The sequence below is a fragment of the Protopterus annectens genome, chromosome 9.part0, assembly GCF_019279795.1.
Source record: "Protopterus annectens isolate FY-2018-M chromosome 9.part0, PAN1.0, whole genome shotgun sequence".
Taxonomy (NCBI): domain Eukaryota; kingdom Metazoa; phylum Chordata; order Ceratodontiformes; family Protopteridae; genus Protopterus; species Protopterus annectens.
The window spans coordinates 1,945,260,394-1,945,282,000 of record NC_056743.1 but is presented as its reverse complement, the minus strand read 5'-3'; the positions used below and the strand labels follow the sequence as shown (position 1 = coordinate 1,945,282,000).

At 46.5% G+C, this 21,607-nt stretch overlaps 1 protein-coding gene across 1 annotated transcript in view; it reads left to right on the top strand.

Annotated features, from left to right (window-relative positions):
- The window catches only part of TNPO2 (transportin 2), a gene marked incomplete in the record, with an annotated part of 2,382,582 nt that overhangs the window by 1,834,675 nt on the left and 526,300 nt on the right, over positions 1-21,607 (top strand). The window contains 1 exon segment of the mRNA XM_044084755.1: positions 9,699-9,774. Coding sequence (XP_043940690.1) covers positions 9,699-9,774 — 76 coding nt within the window.

Genomic DNA, 21,607 nt, shown 5'->3' with positions numbered 1-21,607 from the left:
CAAGCCCTGGGATACACAGTCAACATAAAAAAGTCAAGGCTGATACCATCCCAAAGGATAACCTTCCTGGGTGCAGAACTGGACACATCAGACCAGATGGCATTCCTCACAGCAGAAAAACAGAAGCAGCTACCACTCTATTTCATGGCATTAACAACACAGAACCAGCTTACAGCAAGGAAAATCCTGCAAGCCCTGGGTTACATGGCATCCTGCATAATATTAATCCCACATGCCAGGCTACATATGAGGAAGTTGCAAATATACCTGAGGAATTTATGGTCTCAGCACAAGCACAGCCTAGAAACCCAAATTCCAATAATTCCATGCCTGAAGCAAGAATTCCAGTGGTGGGCCCAGGCCTGTCAATTGAACAAAGGACTGCCCTTCCACAGGCCTCACCCAAGCCAGACTATCACCACAGACGCCTCAGACCTCGGTTGGGGGGCACACATGGTGGACAAGTGCATACAAGGCTTATGGACTCAAGACCAGATGAACCTACACATAAATCAAAGAGAGATGCTGGCAGTAAAACAGGCAATTCAGACATTCAGACCATTTCTTCAACAGGGTCATTTGCTGATAAGGACGGACAACACCACAGTCATGTGGTATATCAACAAACAGGCACGCACACATTCATATCCTCTATGCCGGATGGCAATGGACCTCTGGAATGTGGCCCTGAGCCTCAACATTCAGATCCAAGCCATATTTGTGCCAGGAAAAGAAAATATACTAGCGGACATCTTAAGCAGAACCACCACGGATGCCCACGAATGGATGCTGCATCCAGACATCTTCAAAACCATCACAAGGAAATGGGGACTGCCAGAAATAGACCTGTTCGCATCCCCACACAACCACCAATTGAAAAAATTCTGCACAAGGACATACCACCCACTTGCTTGGAAGGTGGACTCCCTATCCTTCAGTTGGGAAAACCTGACAGCATATGCATTCCCACCTCTTCCTTTGATGCACAAAGTGCTACTGAAGATCAAAGAACATCACCCGAAGATCATCTTGATAGCTCCAGATTGGCCAAGGCAACATTGGTACCCGCTACTGAGCAGTATGTCCCGGGAACACGCATGGCCTCTACCCTTACTACCTCTACTGCTAACACAGAACAACTTCAAAATCCTGCATCCAAACTTGAAAACACTGCAGCTAGCTGCTTGGAACATTACATAAGGAAAAATAACCCAGATTTATCTCAAAGGGTTAAAGACATTATCTTGGAGGCTCGCAGACCCTCAACAAGGAAAACTTATACAGCAAAATGGAAAAGATATCTCATTTGGAGTGCAACAAAAGGAGTGGATGCATCATTGGCAAACATAGCTAACATCCTGGAATACTTCGCTGAGCTTTTCCACAATGGTCTCTCTTACTCCTCCATTAAGATTCATGCATCAGCAATTTCAGCAGAATACAACATGGATCCTCCAGTCTTTTCTCAACCTCTACTCAGGCAGTTTCTCAGAGGAATTAAAAATGTAAAGCCAACAAGGAAACCTCCATTGCCTACATGGGACTTGAACTTTGTGTTAGAAAAGTTGACACTTCCCCCTTTTGAACCAGCAGCAACAGCAGAATTACAGTACTTATCTTGGAAGACTGCATTCCTGCTTGCAATCACTTCAGCTAGAAGGGTTTCTGAATTACAGGCATTAATGGCAGTACAGCCCTTCCTTATCTTCCATCAGGATAGAGTGTCCATGAGAACTAATCCTACCTTTATGCCAAAGGTGGTCTCCAGGGTATCATTAAACCAAGCAATACACCTACCAACTTTCTTCTCCAACCCACAGAACAGGGGGGAAAGATTGCTGCATACCTTGAATGTACACAGACAATTGCGCTACTACCTGGACAGAACCAAGAACAATAGAAAAACTGACCAGCTTCTGGTAGCATATGCAACAGGAATGGAAGGAAAAGCAATTTCAAAACAAATCTCAAAATGGATAGGAAATTGTATTAGATTTTGTTACTCTTTTCATGGAAAGGCAACTCCAGAAAACATCAGACCTCACTCCACAAGGGCTACAGCCACTACTACAGCTTTCTTACGAGGAGTGGCTACCAAAGACATTTTAGAGGCTGCTACTTGGAGCTCCGTGCATACATTTGCCAAGCATTATAATCTACCTTTATACTCCATATCCCGAGCAGGTTTTGCCACTGCTGTTTTGCAAGGGATCTTAACTACACCATAAACTCTTAGTGCCTCCTTAGTGCCTCCTCCCCCAGTTTGGCTATGGTATTCTACCCATTTGTTAGGACTGCAGATGCATCCTTGAAGGACATAGTACAGTTTTGTACCTACCTTAAATGTAGATGTCCGAGAGGTATGCATCTGCAGTCAGGATTACCCACCCTCCTTCCCCTCTGTGGTACTTCTAGGGTATTTGCCCATCTTGTAGCTAGCTGGGGGAATCTATTATGGTGTATTTGTTTGTATATATGTATATACATGTTTATTTCTGTTTGCTCTCTATTGTTTGGAAACATTTGCATTTATCCAAATTTAGCCTTCCTAGAGGGCACCTGGCATCTGGGGCAAGAAACACTGAGGAAAATGGCGTCGGCTGATGCCTTTATACCCGCTGAACTGCAGCTATGACGTCGGGTGAAGTGCGACATCAGCCGAGGCCAGACCCAGACTTTGGAATCCGGCCGACCGAAGGGCTGCCTGAGGCCAGGACAACCCATTTGTTAGGACTGCAGATGCATACCTCTCGGACATCTATATTTATGGTAGGTACAAAACTGTACTTTACCCTCCCTCCATCCCCTCTGATTTACTGGCTAAATCTCTTCAATACCTTACTGATGTATTTGCTTATAGCTGAAGGGATTTTGTGTTTGTGCAAAGGTTACTCAATTTGGTACTAATTACTGACCACCTTTTTGGGGGCACCTGTCATCTGGGGCAAGAAAAAATGAATAAAATGGCGTCTGTTGCATTATATACACCCCTGGCGCACTGACGTCAGGGAAGAAGCGACAGCAACCGACACCAGACCAAGACTTTGGAATTCCGGCCGACTGCGGGACCGCCTGACGACAGGATAACCCAAGTGTGGTAACTGCAGCAGGGTGAACACTCTAACATCTACATTTATGGTAGGTACAAAACTGTACTTTTTCTATCTGGTGTCAGAAAAGACAGATGGAGCTGCTGGACAGGGACCTGCCTCTGATTGTCCTACCTGTGTGAACTCCTGAAGACAGGCTTGTCTTGCTCTTCTTTAAAAGCACTCTTGTCTGCCATTTCTGCCTGCTTGCCTGTGGAACCTCTGCTAGCTTCAAGACTCCCAGCCAAGCTGTTCTTAAATGGTGTTTTATACTTAAGACCCCCCCCCAGGAAACCAACTCCTCCTTCCTGGGACCATAACTGTGTCCTATAAAAACTTACTGTGCCTCCCTTCGAACCAACTGGCAAGGCTGACTTGAAATTTTGCACTTGGGAGACAGTGCTACTAGTAGCTTTGACCTCAACCAGGAAAGTCTCGGAGCTCCAAGCCCTTATGGCTACCCCATCCTTCCTAGTTTTCCATATGGACAGGGTCACCCTCAGGGTTAATCCCTCTTTCACCCCCAAGGTGGTCAATGACCTTTTCCTAAATCAGGCTATTTACCTGTACACCTTCTTCCCTAACCCGCAGGGAGATGAAGAGGGTCCTACACACCCTGGATGTCCACAGGCAGCTTCGATTCTGTTTGCATAAGACCAAGCCTGTATGCAAATCAGACCAGCTGTTTCCTTCCACCCCAGGGCTCTGGGGAAAGCAGTGGGAAAACAATTTTTTTGGATTTATAGAGCCATTTCCTTTTGCAACACATCATGGGAAGCCACTGTCAGGCAATGTAAGGGTCCATTCCACAAAAGCCATGGCTTCCTCTGGAGCCTTTTTCAAAGACCTAGACACCACTTCCATTCTGGAAGCCACTACCTTGTCCTGTCTACACACCTTCCCCAGACACTATAAATTGGACCACATTTTCAGGGCAGGATTTGCCAGGGCTGTCCTGCTTGAGTTCCTGGAATCCTCATCCAGACCACCTCCCAGCCACCAGTGATCTTTTGTACTCTCCCACTAGTGAATACTGCAACATTGGAATAGAAGGACATAAAGTTGTGTAAATTCTTCTATAACCATAGATGTTCTTCGTGTTTCACTGTTGCAGTCATCACACTGAGTCTTGGGATTTCTGCATTGGATGCTGTAGCCTCTTCCATGACGTCAGGGGTATAAAACATGCAGCCGATGCCATTACATCAGCTTTTCTTGCTGTGCGGGAGTCCGAAGCAGTTTGCAAGTGCCAGTCGGCCGCTACCTTAAATTTTTGTTAGAGTTTCAAACCTGAAATCTTCTAAAGCAAAGTACCCCGTTGGGGATAATTTTTTCTTGCTCTAACTGATGTCAGAAAAAGTTAACAATTATCTTTCCTGTGGAAAGCAAGTACCTCAGAGATTTTCATTCTTACTGCGTTACCTGTTTAAGCCCAGACCACAACGTTCCTCGGTGTCTGTTTTGTGCCTTGCTCAATGCCCGAAGTATTCGTCTGGCTATCTTTGTCGCTAAATACTTTTGCTCTCGTTCTCAGTATTCCGAAATGGCTTAGTTAAGCCATCCGACTAAAATCATCTGAAAAAATGTAAGAATAAAGACACAGGCAGACAGCATAGGTCCAAAACTGCCGACGACGCTTCCGTTAAGCTAGTTGCCAGTCTGCCGGTACTCGGCAAGTCACTTTCACAGCCCCTGATACCTGCTTCTACAGAGTCGTAGGCCTCTACCTAGACCCATTTGGAGTCCGGTATGCCGCGCGATGCTTCAACTATGGAACCAGCCGATGTCTCTACCTTGGATGGGTCCGGAGCTGCACCGGATTCTGAGGGTGTATTCAAACCTTCCGATGTTCACATTAAACGGACTACTTTGTTTTTGACTAAAACTACCAAATTTTTCAGGCCCAGATTTCGCACTACGTCTAGGAAACAGACTACCAAAGCGCATTCTCAAGCTCCCATGCCTTCGAAACAAATGCTTAGAATGGCTGAAGACCTTACTTTAATTAGGGGGAAGCCAGCTTTTTCCCCCTCTAAAAGACAAAGAATTGATGTTCCTTCTGATTCTACAGATTGAGTCTGATGACTCTGAACCCCCTGATTACCAGGACATACCCTTATCCACCTATGAAGATTCTGATTCAGAGGATTACATTCCCTCTGCCTCCCCTCCAGAAGACTTTTCTTTCGGTGAAACCTTATAATACCCTAAGAGAGCATTTCCACAGGGAATGCCAGGACTACCCATAGTCAAAAAAGAGAATCGGGGAATTTTTAAACTTGCCTCAGCACAGGCCTCTAGCTGTATACCCCCTGTCTTGGATATTGTAGGTGATGTTTTCATGGAATCAGATCTTGCCCCTGATACCTTACTTCCAGCTCCTAGAAAACCTGACAGGTACTACAGAGTACCTGACTCTCTCAAATTTCTCTTCAAAAATCCTATTGTGGATCCAGAGACCATTTCCCAGGGACCTAAATGTATTAAGGCTACTACAGCCAAAAACCCTACCCCTTCAGACAGGGATTCTAGGGCTTTAGACAGATGGGGTAAAAAAAAGTATATACTTCTGCAACTCTTTCCATAAGGGCTTTAAATTGCCAGTTTCACATGTTAAAGTACCAGCAGCATATTATGGATCTAATTAAACAGAAACTGTTGATTCCTGATTGTGCAGAAAATAAAGATTTACAAGAGTTAATGCATACTGCAAACCAAGTTAGTAAACATACTTTGCAGTGTGGTTTTGATGCCTTAGAAGCATCTTGCAGGGCTGCTGTCACTGGTTCTGTTCTGAGAAGGCATGCTTGGCTGAAGGAACAAATCTTGCCAGACCATGTCAAAGCAAAATTATTAGACGCTCCATTAAATCAAGGTTGTTTGTTTGGCACTAAAGCAGTAGTTCTTAAGATGGAGGAAATCTATTCAAACTGTTAAAGATTTTCTTACAGGTACAGCCACCTATAATGCAGTAGGCATTGGCCTTCAAAAAACTGGTCCTTTGCAGTCCCTCCCAGGCCTTCTCAGTCCAAACCCAGGGGCAACAGACAACAAAGTCTGTCTCGGGGTATGCACAGATCTAGACAATGGAGTGCTCCCACCACAAAAACAGGGAGTGGTAAGCCACCCTATTATGGAAAAAGTTCACAATGACTTCTGCATCCTTCCCAGCCATGCCCAAGTACTTGCACCCCTAGGAGGAAAACTCGCCCTGCATGCAAAAAAACTGGTAATACGTTACCCAGGACCCTTGGGTCTTAAAACATTGTATCCCAGGGATACATATTCTTCTTCCTCACTGCCAACCCCAAGCGGATTGCCAGACCTTCCCCCAAACCAGTGGGCAGAGGCCCAAAAGGAAGTATTTTCTCTCTCCAGTGTCAGGGCTATTCAACCTGTTCCAACAGAGCAAAGGGGACATCGTTTCTACTCCTGACTTTCTGGTGTCCAGAAAAGAAAACTGTTGGTGCCCTATCCTGGATCTGTCAGTTCTCAACACCTTCCTGGTGGTACCAAAGTTCAAAATGCTTACACTCCAACTGCTACTGCCTATGCTAGCCAAGGACTCGTGGCTGATTACCCTAGACTTAGAAGAAGCTTATTTGCACATCCCCATAAGGGAATCTTGCAGGAAATATCTGTTTCAGGACAGGCTGCACCATCAGTTCTCTGCACTTCCCTTTGGCTTATCTACTGTGCCCAGGGTATTCACAAAGCGCCTATCTCCAGCCATTGCATTTTGCAGGCAGAGAAATATTCAGATTTCCCCATTCTTGGATGATTGCCTGATTCAGGCAGAGTCGGGATTTGCTATTACAACACCTGGTATTTGTAAAGAGACTTCTAACCTCACTGGGGTACACCATCAACACCAAGAAATCACACCTACTACCCTGCCAACAGGTTGTATTCCTGGGAGCAAGCTTGAACACAACTTCCCAGATGGCATTCCTCACTCCAGAAAAGCAGGTTTAGTTGACAAATTACTTCAAACTATTGGCCACCCAAACCCAGCTGTCTGCAAGAAAAATACTGCAAGCCCTAGGGTAAATGGCCACATGCATTCTCCTAATTTCATATGCAAGACTGCATATGAGGAAACTTCAGTGGAACTTAAAAAGTGTCTGGTGTCAACATTTTCAGGACCTGGAAACAGTGATTCTGGTCATTCCTTGCCTAAGGACAGAGTTGGTTTGGTGGGCAGAGGCCTGCAACCTCAACAAGGGACTCCCTTTCACTCAACCCCCTGCCGCCCAAACCCTGACGACAGACGCATCAGACTATGCATTGGGGGCTCACATGGCAGGCAAATGGAGCCCAGGACAAATGCACCTGCATATCAATCAAAAAGAAACGTTAGCTGTACAGAATGCCCTGACGGTCTTCAAATACCTTATCCTTCCAGGACAATTCTTGATAAAGACAGAGAACAACACAGTCATGTGGTACATAAGCAGGGGGGAACTCATTCCTACCCACTCTGCAGGTTAGCCATGGCTCTGTGGAACACAGCCTTGAGCAACCAAGTGCACCTGCAAGCTGAATTCCTTCCAGGCAAATAAAATTCACTGGCAGACGACTTGAGCAGACATCTAATGGACCCGTACGAGTGGAAACTGGAACCCAGTTCATTCAAGCTTCTAATCCACAGGTGGAGACACCAGAGGTGGACCTCTTTGCCCCCCCCCCCCCCCCCCCCAGAACCATCAATTGAGCAAATTTGCACCAGAACTCCCCACAGCCAAGCCAGGAAAGTGGATGCCCTATCCTTTACATGGGAAAACCTCTCAGTCTATGCCTTTCCTCCTCTGCCTCTCCTCTGGAAAGTACTACTTAAGATCAAACAGGACAGGCCAAGGACAGTCCTTATTGCACCAGACTGGCCACGCCAGCACTGGTACCCACTTTTATGCAGTCTGACAACATTGCCACCCTGGCACCTGCATCTGACCCCCCCCCCTCTGCTGTCCCAACAGGAGGGCCAGATTTTACATCCTCAGCTGCAAACCATGAACCTAGCAGCTTGGCTTATTCAAACTCAAATGTGATGACTGCAACAGTGAATGCACTCTAACATCTACATTTATGGTAAGTGTGCACAACTGTACTTTCTCGAGGGGCTTTTGGACTCGTCCTTCTACCTGTCAAAATTTGTAAGTTAGACTGATCTACTCATGTAACGTAAGCTGCTGCAGTAGTAGTGAACAGTATGAAGACCATAGTCCAGTTGTGTAAGTAAACTTAAAACAGTAGATGTTTGTATGATCACTGCTGCAGTAGCTGCTCCCTTCCCTTGTTTCATGGTGTTTTTTGCCAAGGAGTGCACTGTAATTTTTTGTTCCTAATAGCCTTTAAGGGCTCAGCCTCCCCCTCTGACATGAAAGCTCTGAAGGGCTTTGTGCTAACCCTTTCTCTTCAGGCATCCATTTGAGCTGACTAGGCATGTGGAATGTGTCCTGAAGCTTTGGGAACTGGCCGTTGTATCCTATGCCTGTATAGCTTATGCTACTGCAGCAGAGGCCATTCAAACATCTGCTGTTATGGTAAGTTTCCTTGAGCAACTGTATTCTCTCTCCCCTTCCTCTATTTCCACCAGCTTTTCTCTGATGTCTCCCTGTGGCATTTCCACTTCAGTTAATCTAAGCATTCCTACTACTTTCGGCAGACTTCCTATGGCATCAGATTGTGTGAAAAGCATCTCCTCAATTTTTCTTTCACACTGGACATTCCTCTTAATATATTCCATTAGCAATCAATTTTTGAGTAATTTGTCAAACCTTTTTTTTTTTTTTTTTGCTTTGTCGGTGTGCCATTGCACCCCTCCAGCTTTCTTCCCACCGGTCTCTTGCACACCTGTTGCTTCAGGGAAATCCCTACACTGGTGTCTGCCATCTTCTAGATGGACAGTCATGGACTGTTTTCTGAGCTAAATTCTCCTCCAACTGTTATGGCTTAACTAATGTTGGGATGCATCCCAACTGCAGAGACCTGTCAAGGAGAGTTATGTTAAACTAAAATTGTAAAATATCCTTTTCTATGAAAGGACCTTTCATGATCAGCAGTTTCTTCCCATCATCCCATTCTGGGTTGGTAGCTCCTCATCCAGCCTTGGCTGTGGAGTTCCCTGTAGGTCTGGCAGGTTTGCACTATGTACCTAGATGATGGCTGTGGCTATTCCCAATCTCTCTCTGTTTGCAGGAGGATGCTTGCTGGCAGCTGCAGTTCAGGAGTGGCACATGCAGAAGTTGGGTATGCTTCTGAAGTCAGCAGGTTTGTTCTTGTGTGATTGTGACTTTGTTCCTTGGTGTGTGAATTCATGAAAAATGTGCCATGTGGTTACTGGAGAGAGCGACTCCAACCACAAGAAGAGGAAAATCTTCTAGATCAGCTGATACAGTAAGAAATTTCCATTTTGTTTGCATTTGTTCTGCATATTTCATTTGTTTACAGCACTTTAGGTAGTTCTCAACTGTTTGTAGTTCATCCAGTTCCATTGTGTTAGTTTGTGCTCAGTCTGCCTTAGCTAAGATAATTTTCCATTGTTTTGCATGAGTTATTAATTTATCTTCAAGTTAAATATCTCATTTTAATTTGCTTTTCCTGTTCCAGCAATTACCATTGGTCGTCTTGGTTGTGTGTGTCCGCAGGAGGTTGCTCCCATGCTTCATCAGTTCATTCGTCCCTGGTTAGTGTGCTGTTTATTTTATATTTGCTGATTGTGTGCCCTCATTAAAAGTGGGTTGATATGTTTAGCTATAATCTGAAGCTTTAGAATCTGTTCCTGGATTGGATTATTGAGGCAACGTTCATTGAAGCTGCTTCTCCTGACGCTGTATTGAGCTGTTCAGTTTTGTTGAGTTATAATTCAGGTTCTGCTCAATTCCCTAAAAAAATCTGCCTTCTGGTTGCATAGGAACACTTTAAAGAAGTTTTGCAATGGCTTTTTATTTCTGTTGATCAGTGGGAGTGGGTAAATTTGTTTTGAATTTTTGACCTGTCACCCAAGCTTTAAAATCAAGCATTTTCTCAAATACTACTGTGAACCAAGAACTCCTTCCTAGTTCATGTTTTTCAGAAAACATCTCAAGAATGAAGCATTTGCAAAGACCATAGTGTAATGAGGGCTAAAGTTTTCTGTTGCAGGATTTTTCTTTAAAGTCTTCATTGGAAGATCAGTCTTTTTGATCTCCAAGAAAAGGGTTAAATCATTGTCTGCTCATCTTTGAGGAAGAGTAATGCAGAATGTTGTCCAACCATGTTCTGATTTTGGCAAATTAGCCAATAATTTAACCTGGTTCAGTTGAAGGGTCAAGGTAGCAGAGGGGTGGATAGGAAGTATAGACAGAGGTTTATGACGCTTTTTTTCCCCCGACAATTTAAATTTGCATCTGCTTAGTCCATAGAGGAAATTTTTTTGAGGAATCATGTTGGAAAGTGAAAGTGTTTTTTTTTTTTCCCCCAAAAACATTTTTATTAAATTTTGTTAATAAACATGGACATAAAGTATTACAAATAAACTATATAAAACATTACTATTTACACTTTATACAAACATCCATGATAAACATTTGTTTTATCCAAGAAAGGTAATCAGTATTTATCTAACCATCTCTCCAGTTTTTGGCAAGCTAGTCTTGTGTGTGTTACATTTGATGATCTCTGATATAGTTTGCATTTCTTTTTTACATACAGATTTTGCTATTGAAATAAACTCAGTAAACATAAGATGTTAAGTTGTCAATCTCGCCTTCATTCTTGCTTGATGGGTTCGGAGCTGATCCTCGGCTCCGACTCGGCACTTGCTAAGCTCGAGAGTCACTTTTACCAGCTCGAGGCAGCCCCATATCCCATGATGCAAGGCGGTAAGTACCCAGATCTCGTTTGCCGCTTCGCTGATGAGGTCCTCCTTTTACCAGCTCCTGGTAAGTGATTTACACATTACTTCTTTGCCCCTTTTTTCACTTTAAAATCTTTTTTAGAGTTAACATTAGTAGTTTTAGACTAGTTTTAGTCCTTTCCTGACTAAATTTCCCTCTCTGCTAAAACTTTTTAGTCAGGCCTTCTCCCATCCCATCCCCCCCCTTGTTAGGGTGTGTGCGTGTTTTGTGAGATTATATTTTTTCCCTTTGGGATTGTACAATTTCTTGGACAAGTGTTGTGTGTGTGTCTTTTACAACATGTCTAAGGAAAGGGTCTCAGGCTTTAAGAAGTGTGACTCGTGCTGTCAGAAAATGTCTCTGACAGACGGTCACACTTCTTGCCTTTACTGCCTGGGACCTCTCCACCTGCAGGACTCCTGTGCGATTTGTCATTCTTTTAGCCAGAGAGTCCTGCAGGAAAGGAGAAATAAACTTATTTTGAGGGGGCTTCTTAAGCCGGAGGGCTCTCCGGCTAAGTCGGCTCCATCTAAGACTTCTAAGTCTTCCAAGGCCCAGGCTTCTGTGTCCAAGCCTGCGGCCTCGGCTCCAACTCTTTCAGAGTCGAGATCGGCTCCGGCTGGAGCCGATTCTGGTTTGTACAAACCCTTCCGATTCAGGTTCGACCACTTCGGTGTCGGCTCCGATCGGTTCCGATCACCGTGTGGCTCAGGCTTCGGTGTCGGCGCCGATCGGCTCCGACACACTTACGTTCATAGCTGTATCGGCTCCGGCCGGAGCCGATGCATCGAAACCTTCTGTCGGTGCCGAGAAATTGTCGGCTCCGACAGCTTCTAAGGTTTCTTCGGCTCCGATGGTTCCTTCGAGGAAGAGGTCTAGGTCCCCTTCCTTGGAGCCGATACTCTTGGCTCCGGCTTCTCCTCTCCTCTCGGAACGGAGCCATCGGAGCCGGTCATCCAGGCTTTCTGACCATGATTTAGAGAGAGTGGTCAGTAGATTATTAAAATCACAGGCACTGGCCCAAATGCTACATAGTCCGTCTCAACAGACGACTATTAGTCCACACCCCATTGCAGTTCCTCCTTCGACTCTACCTCAGAGTTTGGAGTTGGAGTCTTCGGGAATGGTTTCTGCTACGGCTGAGGGACAGATACCCCCTTCTGCTCCTTCAGCCTCTACTCTTATCTCCTCTTGAGACCTTCCTTAGAGGGATTCGTGGTCGGGCTTCCTGGTCTCCTCCGAGGAGGTGAGTGGCATCGGACCCTTGTCCGACCCCACTCTTCCCCTTGGAGCCTCGGCCTTGGTGAGCTCTGCTCCGACATCTGCCTCGGAGCCTTCCCTTTCGGTGGGTCCTGGAGTTCCTGGTTCTTCGGAACGGGTTCTCTCGGACCTCCCTGGGAGGGGAGCCTTCGAGGTGATGAAGAGTGTGCTGGCCACTGGACTCAGCCAGCAGTCTGTTCCCTTAACTCCTCCCTCTATGGTGCCTGTTGACATCTCTGCCACATCTCTTGCTCCCGGACCCAGAGATCCTCCGCCTCAGGTTTCCCCACTGGGAAGAACCCCCTCTTCCGAGGATTCTCCTGATCTCTCAGAGGATCCTCCGCGAAAGAGGACCTGTAAGAGGAAACACGTAGACTCCCCCGAGTCTATCACTTCAGATACTGACTTAGATGAGTCAGAGGTATCCCCAAGATCCCCCTCTGAGGATGTCTCCTTTTCAGACATCCTAGAACTCCTTAGACAGAGGGGAAACTGGCCCACCAATAATCCCTCTGAGGATGAGTCAGTATACCTGGAGGCGTTTGGATCTCGGCCCTCCACCTCCTGGGTGTCCCCGCCTTTCGACCCCCTTATGCAGGTTATTGCTCGAAAGGCGTGGACTGCTTTTGACTCTGTAGAGCCAGTCCCTAGGAGGCCTTCTAAATTTATCACTGCTCCGTCGGACAAGCAATTCCTCACAAAAGGTGTCCCTGCTGATGCCATGGTGGTGGCGGCTGCCACTAAGAAGGAACTTGCAGATCCTTCCGTACCTGTCCATCCTCCTAATAAGGACTCTAGGACCATGGATAGATATGGTAAGCGGATGTTATCTTGAGCGACCTTTGCTATGCGCTCGCTGAACTACTTATGTCACTTCCAGACTCCAGAGGGATATCCTTAAGGAGCTAGGTGAAGTAGTACAGGATCCTACAGCTGCAGGGGCTCAAGAAAAAATTGCTTCGCAGCTAGGAACCCTTAATTCTATTGCTAACTCCTCCATGCGACTGATATCATATGCTGCTGATGGAGCGAGTAGGGCCGCAGGTACAGGTGTGGCTCTTAGATGCCAAGCCTGGATGCGGCTCTGTAATTTTGCAGATCCCTTTAAGGCGTCCTTCACAAACTCTCCCTTTGATGGGTCAACTTTGTTTGGCCCTCAAGTGAAGGAAACGTTGACCAGGTGTGAGCAGGATGGCAAGACTCTTTCTGCCGTGGGGGTCCGTTTTCCACCCCTTCTAGACCTTACCCCAAAGGACAGAAGGGTGGCAAAATGTGGTTCCATAAATCCCAAGGAGTCACGCCGGATTCACGTGGTCAGTTTACCCCTAGAGGCAGAGGGGTAACAATAACAGACGCTCTAGAGGCAGAGGGGGTCCACAAAACCAGGGAAGCAGAGAGCCTCTCTGACAAGCCCTTTCAGCATCTCTGAGGTGTTGCCCGGCTGTCCATCCTTGGAGGCAGTCGGGGGAAGACTATCGCTGTACCCAGAAGCCTGGCGTTCCCTCACTCAAGACAGATGGGTACAGTCGATCATACCCGAGGGTTACAGAATTCCTTTCGAGGAAAGTCCTTTCTATCACTCAAATTCCCTTCCAGATGTACCACCCGGTCTAAGGGAAATTGCAGAGTTAAAAGTCTTAAAACTACTGCAAAAAAGAGCCATTCAGCCAGTTACAACAGATCATTCAGAGCCCGGAATCTACTCAAGGTTCTTTTTGGTCCCCAAAAAGACGGGAGACTGGAGACCAATATTGGATCTCAGCAGACTCAAGTCTGTGAGGAAGACAAGATTCCGAATGGTCACTCTTCAGTCAATTCTGCCCTTCTTACAGAAGGACAACTGGATGTGCTCAATAGATCTTCAGGATGCGTACTATCACATAAAAATCCACAGGCGCTCCAGGAGATTTCTCCGCTTTCGGCTGGGGTCCAGTCATTTCCAGTTCAGAGCCCTGCCCTTTGGTCTCACTACAGCCCCCAGAGTGTTCACCAAATGTATGGCAGTGGTCACGGCTCACCTGAGACGTCAAGGATTCCAGGTGTTTCTGTATCTCGACGACTGGCTCCTGTCAGCCACCACCAGGCATCAGCTTGTTCAAGCCAGGGATTACACAATAAATCTTTGTTCTCAGTTGGGCATCTCGATCAACTCCGAAAAATCATCCTTATTGCCCTGCCAGTCTATTACTTTCATAGGCGCAAACTTTAACACTGTTCGGATGTCAGCTACCCTTACAGATCAAAGAATCTCAGACATTCAAAGTCATGTCAGGATCATTCTAGCCAACAAGAAGGTACAGGCCAGAATGGTTCTAAAGGTGTTAGGCCTCATGGCTGCGGCCATTACCCTTCTTCCCATGGCTCGCTTCTATATGCGCCTTCTTCAATGGATGTTGTTCACTCAGTGGTCTTACCAACAACTTCCAATGCGTCACCAAATAATGGTGAGACAGATTTGCAAGAATCATCTTGCTTGGTGGATCGCTTCTCCCCAGATTCACCAAGGCAGACTCTTTGTACCCCCATCTCCTGTAGCCACTGTCACTACGGATGCCTCCCTGATCGGGTGGGGGGGTCATTATCAGGGCAGGATGGTTCATGGGACGTGGCAACCTTTCGAATACCACCTGCACATAAATGTCCTAGAGATGAGAGCAGTGCTTTTAACGTTGAAAGCCCTCAACGACTTTCTTCCTGTAGGGACAATTGCAGTCCACACAGACAACATGTCTGTAGTTTGGTATATCAACAAACAGGGCGGAACCAAGTCCTGCCCCTTGTGTCGAGAAGCGCTCAGACTTTGGCAATGGGCGATCTCCTCTCATCGGTTTCTGGTAGCAACGCATATCCCTGGGAAAACCAACATTTTAGCGGACAGATTGAGCAGAGCTATTCTCATGCCTCACGAGTGGTCTCTCAAACAATCTGTAGTGGAAGAGATTTTTCTAGACTGGGGTCGCCCATGTTGCGATCTTTTTGCTACTCCCCAAAACAGCAAATGCCCAGACTTCTTCTCTCTCTTCCCACTGCCAGGCCATCCCCCCAGAGACGCTCTGACCCAGGATTGGCCCCAGGGACTTCTTTATGCCTTTCTTCCATTTCCTCTGATCCCTCAAGTTATCCAGAAAGCAACCGTTTTGAGAGCCAAATTGATTCTCATTGCTCCTTATTGGCCTCGACAAATTTGGTTTTCCGTTCCTTCATCGTCACCTTTTGGTGCAGCCGTGGCATCTGGACCCAGTGCCAGATCTTCTGATTCACCAATCCGGTCAGCTGCACCGGTCTATCCCTTCTCTCAACCTCACAGCATGGTTGCTCCACTTCCTTCCTTAGCCAGGCTTCCTATGATCTCTAACCCTGTTAGAGACATCATAGTAGCTTCCTTAAAATCCTCTACCAGGAGGATTTATACTAGCAAATGGAAACGTTTTTCTTGTTGGGTTAAAGCCAAGAATATTGATCCCTTCACTGCTCCAGTTCAAGCAGTTTTGGATTTCTTAGCGGAGATTTTTCACGCGGGCTCCTCTTCTTCCACAGTTAAAGTTCAGTTGGCTGCTATCTCGAACTTTCATGTTGGGTTCTCAGATCACAACATTATGTCCCACAGGCTTTGTAGAGCCTTCTTGAAAGGAATTTTCCTCCTGAAGCCTCCAGTCAGGAGTCCTCCTCCTCAATGGGACCTAAATTTAGTGCTGACATCCTTGATTCTTCCTCCCTTCGAGCCAACTGTTTCTTGTTCCCTGAAATTTCTTTCATGGAAAACTTTATTTCTGGTTGCTATTACATCGGCTAGGAGGGTGTCTGAACTTCATGCTCTATCTGTTCGCCCCCCCCCCCCCTATTTGGTCTTCCACAAAGACAGAGTATCATTGAGAACTAATCCGACCTTTTTGCCTAAGGTCGCCTCAAAGACTAATTTGAATCAATCTATTGATCTCCCTGTATTTTTTCCAAACTATTCAAACAGATCGGAACAAAAATTACATTATCTTGATGTCCATCGCCAATTGAGATATTATTTGGACAGAACAAAACAATTCAGGAAATCCGATCAACTCTTTCTTTCCTATGCTGATAAACAAGAAAGGCCTTCCTGTCTCAAAAGTGACCTTGTCTAGATGGCTTTCTTCTGTCATATCTGAAATTTATCAGCTCAGGGAAAAACAGCTGTGCTCGAAACCTAAAGCACATTCAACCAGAAGCTTAGCTACTTCCACAGCCTTTCAAGCTAGACTTCCATTAGATACTATTTGTGCAGCAGCCACTTGGGCCACTCCTCATACATTTGTTTCCCATTACAAATTGGATTTGGCCTCCAGGGACAGAGCCAGTTTTGGCTCTACAGTTCTCAAGAGTCTGTTCCATTGAGCCACCCAGGATAGAGGTGCTAGGGACGCGGTCCCATCAAGCAAGAATGAAGGCGAGATTGACAACTTAACATTGAGAAGTTATGTACCTACCATAACGTTCCATGTTAGTTGTCTTCTCTCGCCTTCTTTCTTGCGACCCTCCCTCCTTCCCCCAGGCCTGGACAGACCTTTCTCTACAAGGAGTTATACTTCTGAAGACCATACAGAGCTGGTCCTTCTACCATCCTTCAGATTTTTTCTCTCCTTCTTTCTTCCTTTGGGAAGTTATTATGCTAGGTGCTATTGCCCTTTTTGTCATCAAACGAGATCTGGGTACTTGCCGCCTTGCATCATGGGATATGGGGCTGCCTCGAGCTGGTAAAAGTGACTCTCGAGCTTAGCAAGTGCCGAGTCGGAGCCGAGGATCGGCTCCGAACCCATCAAGCAAGAAAGAAGGCGAGAGAAGACAACTAACATGGAACGTTATGGTAGGTACATAACTTCTCAATCTTGTTTATTTTTCCACTTCAATGTAATTATTTTTCGAGCAATAGCTAGAATTAACCAAAGAACGGGTAACATGTCTAGGAATTGCACTTGGGGTAGGGACATTGAATAATATCAGAGCTAGTAATTTGACAGTTATCAGACCACAGGGCTTTTGCGAAATGTCTAAAATCACTCCAGTATTGTGAGAGTTCCACATTCGATGAACATATGAACCCAGTTGGCTTCAAGAATATCACCACACCTCCAGCATTTGCTTTCTTTACTCTTGGTTATAAGGTCAATTCTATGTGGAGTGTAACAGCACTATGAATAAATCTCCAGGTATATAGTCTCCAATATAAAGATGAAGTGTTTTTTATTGAATTTAATAACTGTTTTTTATTATCGTTAGATAAAGGTTCACCATTAATCTTTATGGAGTAATTCCAAAAAGCTTGGTCAAAAGTAATAGTCTTCTTGTAGTATTTTATATACAGGTGATATGCTTAATTTATGTTCAGTGTTCATCGAACTACACCATATGAATAGTTGCATCAATCTTGGTATAATATCGGATGTTATGTAGTCAATTCTCACCTTCATTCTTACCTGTGGGTTCGGAGCCGAACCTTTGCTCCGACTCTGCCATACTCTAGCTCTTCAGTTGGCTCGTGGCCAAGAGGTATCCATCATGCAACAGGTCTATTCCCCAGATCTCGTTTGCCGCTCATTACGCTCAGACATGGTCTCGCTTTTGGCTGTGGCTAAGTATACTGTTTATAAACTGTTGACTTGTTGCTCAAAAAAAGCTATTTTCATAGCTCTGTGTGTGGTAGTGGTGTTTTACTGTCTTTTTGTTTCTCTTGCTGTTTTTTGTGGCCTTTTCGGTATTACGTTAGTTTCCTTTCCCCACAGGCTAGGCCCATTTAAGTTAGAGGACCTAGTTCTCCCTGTTTTTTTCCTGCCGGTTTCTAGGCCGTTTTAGTTAGAGACTCTGTTTCTCGTGCGGGGTTAGTTGGGTCTAGTGTGTGTACATATTACTTTGTTCCTTTCAGCATGTCCAAGCATTCTAAGGAACACAAGCCTTCGGGCTTTAAAAAGTGTGTTGAATTAAACAATAAAATGTCTTTGACTGATAGGCACTCTGTGTGCGTGTACTGCTTGGGGGCTGTTCACCTGCAAGAGTCCTGCTTGTTTTGTCATTCCTTCAGTCCCCGTGTGCTACAGGAGAGGAAGAACAAGCTCATTTTGAAAGGACTGCTTAAACACTCCTTCAAGGAAGACTTGGCTAAGTCTTCCAGTGCATTATCCTCTCCAGCTAAAAAAGACTTCTAAGAAGCGCTTTCCGGCTCAGTCTGTTTCTTCGGAGCCACCGGAGAAAGTTTCTAGAACAGCTTCTCTTTCTTCGGTTCCATTGCCCTCGGTGCCTACAGAAGGTAGTCTCTTGACTAAGACTGTATCGGCTACCAGCCTTTCAGGGATATTTTGGTTCGGAGCCGGTCTTCAGTTATTCGATCGGTTTCTCCTTCATGCAAGTCCCCTTCTGTAGGAAGATCCAGATCTCCAACATTATCCTCCAGGTCTTCCAGGACCCTTTTCGATGACGTTGATAGGGTGGTGAAGAAACTGCTTCAGTCATCGGTGTTGACCAAATTGATTTCGGCTCTGACCCAGTCGGCTCGGAGTCTATGGACTCTTCATCCTTTGTTGTTCTCCACTGAGCCTTTCTCTGCCTTCGGAGCCAGAGTTGTCTGTTCCGTCGGGTGCCGTTAAGTCTGTTCTGATTTACGCTCTGACCCTGTCTGCTTCGTCCACAGGGTCGAGAGTCCACGGTTCTCCAGTCGGACCCAAGGGGGAGGGATCGGATCGATCTTCATCCCTCTCGGTGCTTCGGCGAGCTTGGACCCGACATCTACTTCGGACCTCGGCGCCGAGGGCTACTACTGTTTCCTCTACAGTTAGTCGGTCTTCAGAGCAGCGGGGATCAGCCTTCGAGGTTGAGGAGTGTGCTGGCCAGGTCGTCAGCTGCATCCTACGGCACAGATACTCTGCCCCCTCCAGCACCGGTGTCAGTTTCGGATCACACTCTATCCATGGGCAGTGGAGACCCTAAGCCTCAGGATACCTCCATGAGTGGTCCCCAACTTTCTGACGTCTCCCCAGAGTTTTGCATGAGGATCTCGCCAGAAAGAGGTTGTGTAAGATGAAGCACCTTGACTCCCCGGATGAGTCTCTCAGGTCAGACAGCGACCTCAAGGAGTCAGAGGGGGTCCCCCCAGTCGTCTTCTGAAGATAACTTTTTCAGATATCCTGGAGATCTTGAAGCAGAGAGGCGGCTGGCCCTCCAAATTCCCTTCTGATGAGGAGTCTGTGTTCCTGAAGGCTTTTGGGTCTCAACCCTCTGCCTCTTGGCTTTCTTCCCCTTTTGATGAGCTACTAGATCTTGTCTGTCGAAAGGTGTGGGGAAACACCTGACACTGTGGATCCGGTCCCTAGGAGACCCAATAAGTTTTGTCCTCCCTCTGACCAGGAATATCTAACTAAAGGCATCCCAGTAGATGCCATGGTGGTGACAGCGGCCACCAAGAAGCAACTTGCTGAAACTTCGTCTACCGTCCATCCGCCTAACAAGGAGTGCCTGGCTATGGACAGGTATAGGAAGCGTGTGTTTACCTCAGCGGCCTTTACACTGTGGTCACTGAACTACTTGACGCATTTTACAAGGCTCCAGAGAGGTCTCCTAAAAGAGCTAGGAGATTCTCTACAGGGTAATATTTCTGATGTCATGACACAAGTTCAATGCACAGATGTCTACCCTAAATTCTCTTACCAACTCCTCCATGAGGCTGATCTCATACGCAGCCGACGGAGCGAGTAGAGCAGCGGGTTCCGGAGTCTCAGGAGACACTCCTGGACGCGCCTTTGCAATTTAGAGGAGACCTTCAAGTCTATGTTCACCAACGCCTCCTTTGGTGGTTCATCGTTCAAAACCAAGGTGAAGGACATTCTCACTAGGTGCGAACAGGAAGGAAAACCCCCTGTCTGCCAGTTTTTCCATGTCTTCTAGACCTTGCCCCAAGGGCCAGAAGGGTGGGAAAATGTGGTTCAGAAAGTAGCAGAGGTTTTTTCAGGGCACACAAAGTGATTCCCCCTCCGGAGGCAGGGGAGGGGGGGTGGAAATTCAGGTAGGTGCCTCCCTAGAGGCAGAGGAGGCCCGCGTAACCAGGGGGACCGTGATTCCTTCCGTGGTTCTCCCTATCGGCACTCCTGAAGGGAGGCCTGACTGTGCATGTCTGGAGCCGGTAGGGGGTCGCATTTCTTTATACCCAGCAGCCTGGCAAGACGTCACCCAAGATGAGTGGGTATTAAAGATAGTTTCCAGAGGTTGTCATATTACCTTCTCTTCTCCTCCTCCGCCAGCCAAGAGAATCCCAAACATTCCACCCAGTCGCAGGGATTCCGCAACTTCAGAAATAAAAAAGTTGCTTTCAAAGGGAGCCATCCAGCCTGTCCCCGCAGACCAAGTAGGATTAGGGACTTCAGATTCTTTTTGGTGCCGAAAAGAACAGGGGACCTGAGACCCATCTTGGATCTCAGCCAATTAAACCTTCATGTACAAAAGTCCAAGTTCTGCATGGTCACTTTACAGTCAATATACCCTCTGTTAGGGAAATGTGTGGATGTGCTCCATCTACCTCAGATGCTTACTACCATATCAAGATGGACAGGGCATCGAAAAGTCATCTATACTTCCGGCTGGGAGCCAGTCATTTTCAGTTTTGTGCTCTGCCCTTTGGTCTCACCACAGCCCTCAGGGTGTTCAAATGCATGGCAGTGGTAACTGCTCACTTGAGACGTCAGGGATTCCAAGTGTTTCCATACCTGGATGACTGGCTCCTTTCTGCTACCACCAGGCATCTACTGTTACAGACCAGGAACACCACCATTACACTGTGCCAAAGGTTAGGGATTACTCTAAATTGGGGAAAAATCTGCTTTGTTGCCCTCGCAGCGTGTCTCTCTTCGGTGCCGAGCTAGATATGGTGCTCATGAGGGCCTTCTTACCAGAAGTGAGATTTCAGGCTCTACAACAGCAGGTGTACACCTTACTACCATTGAGGAAGGTCAAGGTAAAAGTGGTCCTCAAGTTATTGGGGACCATGGCTGTCACGATCATGCTAGTTCCCCTTGCCAGACTACACATGAGGGTTCTTCAGTGGCTGCTTTTTGCCCAGTGGGTCACTACAGCATCTTCCACTCTCCCATTCTATTCTGATTACGGGCACGTGCAAGTGGGATCTACGCTGGTGGCTTCAGGCCAACAATCTCAACGTGGGCAAGCCTTTTGTCCCATCTTCTCCAGTTGCCACGGTGACCACGGGTGCCTCCCAGATTGGGTGGGTGGGGGGCATTATCTTGGCAGGACTGTCCAAGGCACGTGGCAGGATCACAAGACCCATTTGCATATCAATGTCTTGGAGATGAGCAGTGCTATAAGCACTGCAAGCACTTCAGAGCTTACTCCCTCTAGGGACCATTGCAC